General features: G+C 44.1%; 1 protein-coding gene across 8 annotated transcripts in view; it reads right to left on the bottom strand.

Annotated features, from left to right (window-relative positions):
• The window catches only part of cacna1c (calcium channel, voltage-dependent, L type, alpha 1C subunit), a 176,903-nt gene extending 170,514 nt beyond the window's left edge, over window positions 1-6,389 (bottom strand). For all 8 annotated transcript variants that reach the window (XM_070991717.1, XM_070991718.1, XM_070991719.1 and 5 more), the window contains exon 1: window positions 6,280-6,389. In XM_070991717.1, coding sequence (XP_070847818.1) covers window positions 6,280-6,337 — 58 coding nt within the window. In that variant the 5' untranslated portion in view covers window positions 6,338-6,389. The remainder of the gene's footprint in view (window positions 1-6,279) is intronic.
• Between the last annotated feature and the right edge of the window lie 6,921 nt (window positions 6,390-13,310).

The raw sequence follows: 13,310 nt of genomic DNA, 5'->3' as shown, positions 1-13,310 counted from the left end.
TATTTTTCAGCCACGCTCTTCTGAGGATTTTTAGGCCCTTTGGCGCTTAAATATTCATTTCATACTCAGCGATATATGATTTAAGGGTTACCTGAGGTGAACAATGAGAGACAGCGAATAGGCAGTAAAACAGAAGGAGGAGAGAGTATGAGGTGGAGAAAGAAAGGGAGAGGCGGAGTTTGAAGGAGGATGCTACAGGTCTGGAATCATTGTTTCCACTGGTGGCTTCAGCCAGATCAATAGACTTGGTGTGTGTGCGTGTGTTTTAGAGAGGTAGGACACATAAACACATGTCCAAAGTGAACGGAGAGACACACACTGAAAGTAGGAGGCAGCCAAGCAAGCACAATGCATATGGGCAGGTGGCCAATTGCGACTGCATACACTCTCTTTTACACACACACACACGCGCGCGCGGTGCTGCCAGTGTTGGCGTATTGTCCCATCAGAAATAAAGACTGGGGCCCGATAGCACTAAGAGCAGAGGACAGCCTCTGGATAGATTTCCAATACGCAACCAGAGGCTTAAGCAAGACAGTCACGGATAATCTTCCCTCCTTCTCCTCCTCCTCCTCCTCCTCCTCCTGTGCTTCCTCACTTCTCCCTCTATCCCTCCAGCTCTCCCCCGTCTCCGTTTCTCACTCGTTTCATCCCTCTCTTCCTCCCTCTTACAGGTCCCTCTTTTCTTTCCATTGGCTGCCTCCATTTGCTCCTTTCTGTCCCTGTGTTTCCTTGCCAGTCTGTCTTTTTAGCCTGTCCCTCTTTTCCATCTCCACTCCACACTGTTCTCTACACTCCCTCCATCTCTCTTCTTTTTATCTCCTTTAAAACAATCTATCATGCTGCTCTCTTTTCTGTCCTTCGATCCGCCCCTCCTCTGCCCTCTTTCCTTCGCTCCATGTGTCTTATTTGTGTCTCAGATGGTGTTTTACGTTAAAGAGCAGCTGTTGTTGAGTCACATCCTGAAGTTAAAGCCACGACACCCTCGGAGGCGCTGATATAAACTTCTTCAGTGCTTCCTCCGCTACAATGGCCACAACCTGCCTGTGACTAATGCATCTTTAAACACACATACAGTAGCTACAGTATTCTGATCCTATACATGATGCATACAGTATAAAAGGCTGCGTTTCATAGCCTTTTTTCCTTCTGACCCCTTATTGCAAAGCAAGGTCTACTGTCTACTGGACCCCTCATCACAAGGTGTATGAGTTGTGAATAGTTCAAGTGAGTGATTTTCACTGCTCAGACAGCTGCTACGAATGATTTTTGTATTTCAGAAGAAGTAAAATTATGGTACATTTCGCAAGAAAAGGCATATATGAGAGAAAGGTAAAGAGAAAATAAGCACGATGTATCAGAATTTAAGTTATTCTTACTTTCTACCATGACAATCATCTTGTGATACATTTCATTCATTCATTTGCTACCATTTGTAGAGGTGGTGAACACCCTGCTGAGAGTCACTGGTGTGAGGAATTATGGGTACTGAAGTCCAGTACAGCATTAAATAATGTTTCTGTGTAATTTGGGAGACATTAAACCTGAAAATGACTTATTTCTTGGCAGATGTGGGGCAGCGGAAACACGATACTGACATATTATCACCTTTTAAGTTGACATCGCGAACTGTTAGTTGCTTATTTACACGTCCAGCAGCTGAATATAAGTCCAATATTCACAATACTGTATATTAACTCTGTTTTGGTCTCCAAGCAGGAGTACAGTGAAACTAAACGGCCACGTCACTTAAAACAAAAGTTGAGACTCTCACTTTAAAAGTAAAACCAATTCCTGGATTAACAACAGCCAAACCCCAGCTCCTCTGCTAAAGCAGCTCAGTGGGCAGCAGCGGTGTTTGAATGAACGTGAGAGACGGTGAAGTTGAGAAAGAGCACAAAGGTTAAAACACAAATGCAACAATTTTGCCTCGTTACTTCAGCTTTTCTGCCTCTGCGCTGAATTATTAAAGGTGATAACATCCTCAGTAAACCATAGCGAGGAACAGTCACTGGAAACTGCATCTCTATGTTTCTCTCCCACTCACAAGCATGGACACACACAGGAACAGCAAGGGTGGGGGGGCAAAGGGGGGATATTGTTTGATCAAAATGGGTCATGTTTGACTACAACATGCTAACAAGGTGGGTTCTTCATTGCTGGATATACAACAAAGTCTATCATTGTTTGTGTTCACTGCCCAAAATGTCAATCTTAAAATCCTTAATGAATCTGCTGAGGGTTCTTTGGATTGTTTCTTCAAATGTCAGGGTCTCGAGGAAGGGACAGTCATTGAAAATAACATTTGATTACAAAAGGCTTTGGACTCAAATTAAGTTACCTCACTGTTATTGTCTCCGCGCTAAAACTGGAATGTAAACAGTCTTAAAAGACCACATTGTATGTGCACCGAGTAAACAAGCATTAAAGCACAGGTCAGAGGCAATTATGGCGCCAAAATAGCTCATTGGTATAACATCCACAGACTTAGGCTGCATGAGTAGACAAAAATCTCATTTTTTGAATTATTTTTAAAGAGACCCTTCAAAGTTATAGCCATATTACACACCACAGTTTGCCAAAAAGTTACCCAACGCTCCGTTCCTGTCTCTTCCACCTTGCCAGGAATTAGATCCAACCTGATATTAAGCAACAACTGGATTGAGTAACGGTAGATTGGTGCTTAATTGCCCAGATTTCCATCTACATCAAGCATACTGATAGATGTCTTGGCTCGCCTCGCTATTTCTCCGCTCCTGTGGATTCTAATTAAAGCACATATGAGAGAAATACTTGAAAAATCGTTGCCTTTATTCGCACGAGGCAACGACTGTGCCACTTGCAGGTTGCCTGTTTTCACACAAAATCTATTAAATCAAGGGGATTCTCGTACTTATATTCTGTCCAACAAACTTAAGTTTTATGTGCTCTTGAGAAGTTCCCTGTGCGAGCACAGCCGCTCTTCTTCAGAGCTGAAAACCCTCTGCGGACACATCGACTGGCATCGGCTCTGAGTGAGAAGCTACACGGAAAGCGAGCACGTCACTGGGTGTTGCAACATGTCTTTTGAGGTGACTTCCATGGAATCAGCGAGCATATCAAGTCACATCATTAGAGTGAGGGGATTTGGCAGGTGGCCAGCGCCCCAGTGTAACCATCGGAAACCAATTAATATCCTTAAAGGAGGTATCATGCCTCTGGCACAATGCCCACAGAGAAAATCAACTCACTGATTACGCTGCTGAAAACCGCCGCTGCAGTGAGTGTGTGTGCGTTCCAAAACACTTCTCTGCTCTACATGCAATGCCACAAGACGCTACAGGTGTTTATTTGTCTGCGATTCGCGTGCTTTTGCTTGTGCGCGTGTGTTTGAGAGTCACAAGAGCAGCTATCTGAAAAAAAAAAAACAAACCCTGAGAGTATGTACATGCAGCGTAATTGATTCATTCCGTGAACATGAGGTGCAATCGTGTGGAACATCAGCTCTGTCTGAGTTACAGAGAGGATGTAAGGACGAAAAGAGAGAGAAAACCGAACACCAGTGGCAAAGCTGGCGTTAGGTTTCAGGAACTGTAACATAAATCCTCTGAATATAAGCCATCGTCGGCTCTGTTTTTATGTGTAGGCAGGACTTTTTCCTGAATCCCTCAGGGAGAAATCTGTCTTTTCTTTAGCCTCCATTGAAAGAGAGGAGAGAGGTCAGGGTCAGCTACAGAGCAGCGTCTGAGGAGCTGGTGGGGCTTCATTGTCTTGGCAAACACTGCGGATTAGAGTTAAAACTGAACTGTTGAAACTTCTGGCCAAAGGATGGTGTCTCGCATAACTGCACTACTCCAGAGAGCTGCCATGTTTCTCCTGCGGAAAACTCATCAAGTGCCTCCTAATATGGGCCTACTCCACCTGCTGCTTCACCACTCTCCAAAAAAGAACAGTAAAAGTCAATTTAACATGCACAATAGGCTTATTTTAATTATAGTTATATACTATCAAAGTGGGTGCTTGTGAAGTTGGTGATCTTGTATGAATTAGAGCTTCTCTGTCACTCATTATGAGAGGTGATCAGCTAAAAACCTGAGCTGTAACACGAAAGAGCAAAGCAGGATTCAAACGACTCTTTAATTGCTGACATGTAGCTGTCAATATGAGGGAAGAACTGTCCGTGGTGCTGAAAACACCACCCAAGACTGAGATAAATTTGCTACAAATCTCATTATAACTGGGCCTAAATTACACTGAAATCACACTGATGAGGAAGATGTTAAAAAGCTTTTTCCATCAGCTTGAAAATAGAGTTTATCTTTTCAGATGTGCTGATCTGGAGAAGTCTGGCGTTTCACTTTGACTTGAACACTCATTATCGAGTTTGTACGTGTTTTACCACCTCCGATACACAAATGAGACAAACGCTGTGCCTTCTAATCTGATGTTTTGCTGTTTTGCACTGCATCCCTGTGCTGTAAACTCCTAAACTGAATCTGCTGTGACATTTTTTAGACTTTCATACAGCATTAAGTACCAATCACCATGAAGGGAGTAATAGCTTCAGAGTGGCCCCTGACCATCTCATGCTGAGTTATAGGGCCACCTAATCTTGAGGAGAAATTGTATGTTGTTGCCAAGAAAAGCCACACTAACGATCCACTTGTTAAACATGTGATCTCCTTGTGTCTTTCAGGGTTGTGAAGCACTTTTCCTGAGCTGCAGGCTACATCGCAATAATAACGATGATGGTGATGATGATCTGTTACTTCTTTGGACAACTTGGGCTAAAGGGTCCTTTTTGATAGTAACAGATAAAGATGACATCATGCTAATCAAGTAAGTGTACGCACACCTGCCCTTCATGATGATGCCATCCTGTTGGAGCTGCCTGTCATCGAACTATGAACATTAACATGATGGCAGCTCCGCAGGTAGCATCCAACCTGCTATCAGTTGCTCAATGTGCCTCCCTGCGACACGCACACACACGCGCACACACATACATATATACATACACACACATCCACCGCCACCCCTCTCCTCATCCCCTGTTGCTATGGAACCTGTCGCCAAGGCAGAGAGGTTTGTGGTTGTGATGGAAGTGCTGGACGAAAGCCGACGACGACGATGACGATGATGGCCGTGAAGATGATAACAGTGATCGGGTAAACAGCCCGTTCGCTGAATTACAAGGTCCGACCGGCCATAAACCAATGCATTGCTGGGCTTTGCTCTCTGCAACGTGGGTGGAAGGAGCGACGCGTAATACTGCGCAATGCAAACAGACCCTTTCCTCACCGCAAAACAAACCACAGCCCCGGTTTTCGGTTCGCTCCATGCGTGCGTTGCCGTTTTAAACACTTCAAAAAGTCGTCACGTTGAACTTCGCTCGTGTCTTGTGCGAAACAGCCCACTGTCCTCCGCTGCCTTCCCCCCCAAAATAGCACACCATCAACCCAATTCTCAGCAGACAGTTAAGTCCTGCAGGCCCTCCTACTGCCACCTGTCATCTCTGCGATTTCTCTCTCCTCCGCTATTAAGGAGCCCTGCGGACACCACAACTTGGATTAAAACGTGACTAATACGAGTATTGATTATAGGAGAAAGGAGGGTCGATGGTGATCGAGTGCGCGTATCGGTGGGCGCTGCTCAATTTGCTGCTCCTTGGCGGCTTCGTACTGACATAGAGCCAACAAAACGTCGGCCAATGCGTGCAGTTTAGTTTATTCCCAAAACGACAAGCCTCGGGGAGGCAAGATCCGCCAAATAGCGCGCACGGGCGCGCTTTTGCCGCTTGAAATGTGTCTTAAACAACGCCTACAGGTGCCTGTTGGCTACATATGACCGCTGCCCACCCATTGTGCCACAGTGCTCCGACGGACGGGCCTGTCAAACCCACAAGTGTGGACTCAGCCAAGCGAGGAAAAGGCCTCATGCCTATCTGTCCGCGGCTGTACCTGCAGCCTTGTTGCGTGATTACGGCACAAGTTCACTTGCTGCACAAACTGCACCCAGCGGGCCACAGATCAGATAAACAAACCGCACACGGTGGGAAAGTGGAGGAAAGAGGTCTGCATCTGTCCATCTGTTGAAAACGAGGGGAAGAGCTAACACCCCTTTCCTTTTTTCCCTCCCCGCTCCCCTCCACCTCCTCCTCCCCCTCCTCTTTCCCCATCCCATCCCCATTTCGAGATCATCATGCCTCTCTTACTCCCTCCCTCCCTCCCTCCCTCCTTCCCTCTCTCATGCACAGTTACAAGATGTTTGCCAGTTATAAATAAAAAAGACACCACATACCTTGATGGTTCTCAAGGGTGTCCTCCGGGATGTACATGTTTTTGCTTTCATTTACCATAAATGTAGTCCGGCGTTATCCCTATGGGTGAATGGAAGAGAGAGAGAGAGAGAGAGAGAGAGAGAGAGAGAGAGAGAGAGAGAGAGAGAGAGAGAGAGAGAGAGAGAGGAAAAAGCTGGAAAGGAGGAGGGAAAATAACAAGAGGAAAAAAAGCCCCCCAAAAATAAAGAAATTAAAAAAGGGGGAGAAAAGAAGAAAGAACTGTCTGGCGCGGACAGTTTTTGGGTATTCCGTTATTCTTATTTATGGGGAGGGTTTCTTCGGATGGAGTGAATATTACCTAATCCCCATGATGGAGGTGAAGGCGAGAAAAAAGAGAGAGCTTTCGGCGGAACCGGTTGGGAAAACGCACCGGTGCATCTCTCGGTACATCCGGGCCCTAGGCGAGAAACATGAGACCAGCACCGCGTTCAATTCAATTCACACCTCGCTCGCTCCCTCTCTCTCCCTCTCTCCTCGTTTCTCCCCTCTCCCTTGTTGGCTCTTAAAAAAAATCAGGTTTCAAAAGGTTATAAAGCACGGGCGCTGTCAGTGACGGTCGCAATGGAAGTGCGCAAAAGACGCATTCGTGCGCATCTTCAGCAGCGTGTCAAAATGTGAGATGATGAAGAGGTGGAGGTGGTGGTGGAGGAAGAGAAGGGGGAGGAAGAGAAGAGGAGAAAATTTAGGAAATGAGAAGAGTGTAAATATTCCATCACGGGTAGCACGGGGTTAAATCTCCCAATGGGTTGTCGGTTATTCCACGTATCTATAGCAGAGTCCCCCCAAAAAACAGAAGCCAGGCCGTCCTGTCTCATCCGGAGACGGGTTTCTCTGTCCTGATCCAGTCCATGATGGTCCGGCGGTGTGTCTATCAGTCAGTCTGTGTGCCTGTCTTTCTGTCTGCCTGCCTGTCTGTCTGTCTGCCTGTGTCTCACTGATCGGGAGTTAGAGCTCTCTCTTCTCTCTGCCTCTGCTGCCCCTGCAGCTCAGCTCTGCAGTGATACCCAGAGAGAGAGAGAGAGAGAGAGAGAGAGAGAGGTAGCCCCCCCTCCCCGTGCATGTAGACGCTTTGACTGTTTCCAGATGTGTGTGTGCCTGTGTGTGTGCTTGTGTGTGTATGTGTGTGTGCCAGAGAGAGAGAGAGAGAGAGAGAGAGGAGGGTGGGAGACTGTATAGGCAACAGTGGAGAACCAGAACCGGCTGCTATCCAGATGATGATGATGGTGATGATGAAGACAAAGATGATGATGATGTTGATGAAGTCTGTGTGTGTGTGTGTGTGTGTGTGTGTGTGTGTGTGTGTGTGTGTGTGTGTGTGTGTGTGTGTGTGTGTGGGTGGAGAGGAGGGCTCCCAACATCTTGCAAGGAAGGCAGGGTCGGAGAGAAGACATAAAAAGAAAAGAAAAAGGCAAAACCCATGTGTGTGGTACAGACCAGAAGATCGAGAGCAAAGAGGGGGAGGAAGAGAAAGTGTGTGTGTCTGAGTGTGTGTGAGAGAGAGAGAGAGGGAGAGGGAGAGAGAGGTGAAAGGCGGATAATGATCCATAGCAGGCTCCGGCCTTGCACACTAATTTCTGCAGGAAGAAACAGAGATCAGAGATGTTGTACCTACTTCTCATTTGTCCACATCTGGACCGCTTCAGCCCCATTCTTTTCTTTGGCCAAGTCTGTGTTTACACACACTCTAAAGATCTGGTTTTTCAACTCCTTTGTGACTCAAGCTCTGATCTTTTCATGGCTCTCTTAAACACGCAGAAACCACAAGGAAGCCGATTTGGATGCTGCGTAAACACAGACTCGAATCTCATGAGGTAGACGGGCTCAGGGAGGTCAGTGCTCAAAGAGTGAATGTGAACCTTTTTATCTAGAGGACAATGGAATGATTTTGGGAATTCAATTATGTTCTTTTGGCCCTCAGGACAGTGAAGTGTGTTTCGACATTGTTCTTCACGGCCGGGGCCAAATTTGTCCTCCCCCCTGAAGCACACAAAGTCATTTTCTGGAGACATGGGCCAATTTTCTGAGGTAACACAACAATGAAATGAAGCTGATTTGGGAGTAAAACGTCAAACAAAGTCAACAGCACCAGCTCTTGACTAAATAGCTCTGGACCAGGCTTTGACGACACTCAGCTTGCCTCTACAGCTCCAACCGAGGCTTCGGATAGAGCTGCGTGCACAAATAACATGTCTGTTCTTAAGTTGAGCTGCTTTCTGAAAAGCTCTCAACAGGCAGCTTGATATAAAAGATAAAAAACATATCTGTCATCTTCTCAGGCTTCAGATGGATCTTGACCCTATTTTGAAAAGCAGCACCTGCCTTTGATGGATACGAAACGCAGATTCTGTGCCATTTTTAGATCCAAATGCTTAAAAAAGGTGCGGCAGCGCTTCATAAAGCAGAACAATTGGGCTCAGGGTGTATTGAAGGTACTGAGCAGCATTTTTGGAGTCTAATTATGGCCCTGGCCATCCCATATAATCGTATTTGACACTGAATACGAACTCCACAATGTGCATGCCTCATGTCAATCTCACTGCAGGCTATAATCAGGGGGTGAATCTGATGACTCAACCCAGCCTGCATTCATTTGTTCAGTGCCATAGCACAAAGTCACCACCCACCATCCCGTAATAGAATAAAGCTTTTTGTCTACATGTGTCACTGTAGACATAGTAAAGACAGGGAGACAGCTGATTAATGATTCTATTGATGACAGCTGACGGATGAATTGTCTCCTGAGGAACAATATTGTGTTTTGTGATGCAGATGTTATATGTTAATACATTGTATATTTGAGGGGAAGTAAGGATTGTAGGAACACCTGTGCTGATGAATGCATGGAAACGTTCCCTGAATTTTAGTTGTGCATCTTGAATGTGTTATTGTTTGGAAAAGTAGCATTTCAGTAGTCATTCTGCAGAAAAATGGCAAATGTCACTGACATTTTACCATAAGAACCACTGTTAGATTGTACACTGGTGCATACATACCATTTTACTGTTAAAGGTGGAGCTGGTTTAACTACTTCAGATACAGTTAAGTAGTTTATTTTATTTTAAGTATACTTTATTTAACCATAAAAGACAGAATGGAGTCCAAGTTAGGTAGTTTAGAGCATTAAAAGGCTCACAAGAAAAATCAGGGTTTGTAAGATGATTAATGTGGTTGTTTATTTCAAATTTGAGTATTTATGGCTGTTAGATGAAGAAGAAGAAGTAAAGTGGAGTAAAAAGTACATTTCCCTCTCAAATGAAGTCACAGTAGAAAATGTAAGTCCTCAAGCAAAGCATTACCTCAAAATTATACTCAGATGGACCTTGAGTGGCGTAATGGCCGTCTGAGTCTCCCTTTCACTTTCGTGCCAAACCAGCCTCTGTTTGATTACACTGGCCAATGACGGAAGGAAGGAAGGATTGAAAGAAGGAAGAAGGGATGGAGGGCAGGTCGTGGGAACAGACACTTGTGCTCAGGGGACGCACAAACACACAGACTCACAAACACAAATGTCCTCTGTAATCCAGCCTGCACATGGAATATCTGCTCTATTTATGACTGCTCTATATTTATAGTTCCCGACCCCTTTGTGTATGTGTGTGTGTGTGCGTGAGTGTGTGTGTGTGACTCTAAAGCCCAGTTGGTCTCTGGGAATCTCTGCACAGACAAACACATTCAAATGCATCCCATGTGGGAAACCAACAATCTGCTGCTCAAAGGAGAATCTCCTCCTGACAGAGGAGGCGACTTTGTTCAACTGTACAATTTGAGACTTTCATTAAGAGCTTTCAGTTTATTGACAGCTAGATTCACACACCTAATATGAATATGAAGCTGTCTCCGGGGATCCATTCTCCACTCAAATGAAGGCTACAAAAAAATATTCAAATGCTGCTTTTAAGTTATTCCTGGTCATTTTTGAGCATCTGCATAAAATTATGTGCCTTGTCTCTCTTTCTCCCCAAATTAATAAGCCATAAAAATGAAGACGACAGGGATAAAAATGAAATTCAACTTGAAATTAAACATTTTGAAACACCACCGAAGCAGCCGCACACTACCAAAGCAGCTTCAGTTATTCATCAGCTGAGAAAAAAAATGCTTAATGTATCTAAATTTGCATTTTTATATACGGTTTGTGTCATTTGGCTATGCAAAATACCAGGTGAAGAAAATCTACTGTTCATTATTGAGAGTCATTGTTTTATCTTGAAAAATTCAAAAGGAAGATTTCACATAATCTAAGAAATGGGCCTGGTCCAAAAAATACTCATACAGTAAAAAATAAGACCGGTTGGATATTAATATATAATATGTATTTACAATTCAGCTCAACACTGCTTCTAAGTGCTGTTTGATATGTAGCACAATTTATGGCCTTTTGTTTCACCATTCAAGGAGTCCAATCTGCTTAGTAAGGCTACAATAAACAACTGGTTCTTAAATTCAGTGTCAGATGAGGACCATAATGTGGAAGACACTGTCTCCACCTAAAGCCACTATGGACCCATATTGAACACTCCAGGCACGCCATCCATCACCCATTCACTATGTCCCTTTTTCCCTCTGGCCCATGTCCATCCATATGGATGGCCTTAGCAGGACAACTGAAACCATGCATATGTAAAAATTATAGATCTGCTCCCCTCCAGTTATAGTCACGAACACTAAGCACGCAGGCCTCTCTTGAAGCAGGACAGTGATTTTCCTTGAAGACATTTATTTAAGATGCATTAAACCATGGCAGTAAAATAATGATTACTCAACTTGTTCCAAGAGCTGTCATCTATTAACAAAGTGTTGTGCAGGTGCTTACAGAGGTGGACATTTTACCAAATGACAATGCCCATCCCCGAAAACAATGCATATCCCCTCCTCGCTAATAAGCTGTCGACTGGCTATTTCCCATTATCCGTCCTGCCTGTGAGCCAATCATCAGCAGCTCATGGTCTAACCCACCAATCAGAGTCAAGTACTCAATCTTGACTGAATAGTTATTGACAGTATTGACCTGCTGATGGACAACTCATTAGCCTCATCATTGACAAAACCTGTATTCCCTCACAAATAGATAGATCCCACCCTGACAAATAGACATATATATACCTTGAAACACACACATGCAGCACACGACCGTCCTGTCAAAGTATTCGCCAAGAGACAAACAGGCCCATACTGAATCACAAAACAGCTATTTTCATGTTAATGGAGGAGGCAGATGTGTCAAAGTCTGACTTGGAAGTGCTGCATTCACACTGAAGAGGAGAAGTTGTTTGAAGTGCTGAAAGCAGATGTTTTCATCCATTGCTGCTTAAACTGAGCGAGCTGTTGGATGGTCATTGTTTTTCTCAAGGACACTCTGACATGGCTGTTGATGGATGCACACCAGCTGTTGTTTCTCTGTGACAGTAGAAATCTAATTACAGAGACAAGCATTACAGCACACTGCAGTGGAAATTTAGTGACAGAAGAGAAACCCATGTGCGATGTCTTTATCATGGGCTGCGAGTCTACTATGCAAGAAGCAATCTACAATCAAATGCACAGAGAATGAAGATTCTAATGCATGTCCAATTGAAGAGGTGGCCATGAACACTCAAGCACCATTGCAAGAGAACAGGATGTGCTGAGCTGAGCATGGAGATTCACTGACAGGCAATCCAACTGATATTGTGTGACATTTGAAAGGCTCATACGGGTTTCAAGAACTTACAGTCCTGGAAGTCTCCTTCCTGTATCAGTTGCTGTTCTGTCCTTGAGTGTTAATTTCAGGAAGGATGTGTCACATTTTTGAGCCCTAGAGCTGGTGCATTATATACTGTGGCTAAAATGCTGCTTCTGAATTAACTTGGGTAAAGTTTAAACAAGTGAATATGGAGGAAAGGCAGCCTAGATAACAATTTGATGACAGACCATTGTAAACTTTGGACGATGCTCAAATTTGTCTGAACTGGGCCCACGAGCAAGGTGCTTTACAACGCTTTACAAAGAAGATGCTGAATTTGCTTCTTTGTCCATTCCATCATCACCCAGTTACAAATAGCTGGAAAACCACTTGCTGTCACTCAGTGCAAATAAACATGTTGCCCGTGTTATATATGCAGTACGGCTGGAGAGTTTTTTGCTCAGAGAGAGAGAGAGAGAAAGAAAGAGAGAATAATATCCTGAATTGTTCCTTAAATGCAAAATTCAGAGAAAAAAAACAAAGAAGTGCATTTGTTTTTCTATCGGGAGTTTGTGTAACATGTGTAACTGCTCTTTCACAGGCTTTCCCTTCCAAGGAAAACAGAACTCTCGGTGGATCCTCTCAAGTGCACAAAATCACATTCAGACCCGCTTCAGCCCATGCAGTAAATGGATAGAGGAGGGACGGTTGTGTATTATCCGTCCTTGTCATGCCCCCTAGTGCATTGAATGGGAAATGTAACCGTGGGCTGGGAGACATCAGTCAGCATCAGTGTTTATGTCGCCCGACAACATATACAGAGACAAAACACAAAAGAGAAACAGTCGCTGTTTACTTATAGGGAGAAGTGACAGAGACTGAAGTTAAAACAAAATCAAACTTGATAGCTTTCTTTCCTTAGAATACTGAGAGATCCATAAAAATGTGTTAAATACACACAGGGTGTTCCAACACATATATAGCACTAATATAGAGAGGATTGTAGCACATATACCCTTTCAAATGCAAAGATAATGCAGAAATAATAACACATTGCACAAACAGCCAACTGAAAATGAAACCAATCATCCTGATGTAAGTACTGGTTTAATTTAAAGTGAAAAGTACATTTAAATTAAATTACACACCTAATGGTACACAGTCTTGTTTCTCCTGACATTATCGCTGATTCTTACATTAACATTGACTGTTTTAAGAAAATAATATTGGGAAAAAATCCCTGCAGTTGACAGCAGTAACGCGATCGATTTTTACGTGTCGATTGATAAGGCTGAACTCGCCAAGACTGTTGCGCAACTACTCATGTCT

Source organism: Chaetodon trifascialis, chromosome 22 (assembly GCF_039877785.1).
Source record: "Chaetodon trifascialis isolate fChaTrf1 chromosome 22, fChaTrf1.hap1, whole genome shotgun sequence".
Classification (NCBI taxonomy): domain Eukaryota; kingdom Metazoa; phylum Chordata; class Actinopteri; order Chaetodontiformes; family Chaetodontidae; genus Chaetodon; species Chaetodon trifascialis.
This window is presented reverse-complemented; position numbering and strand designations above follow the sequence as displayed.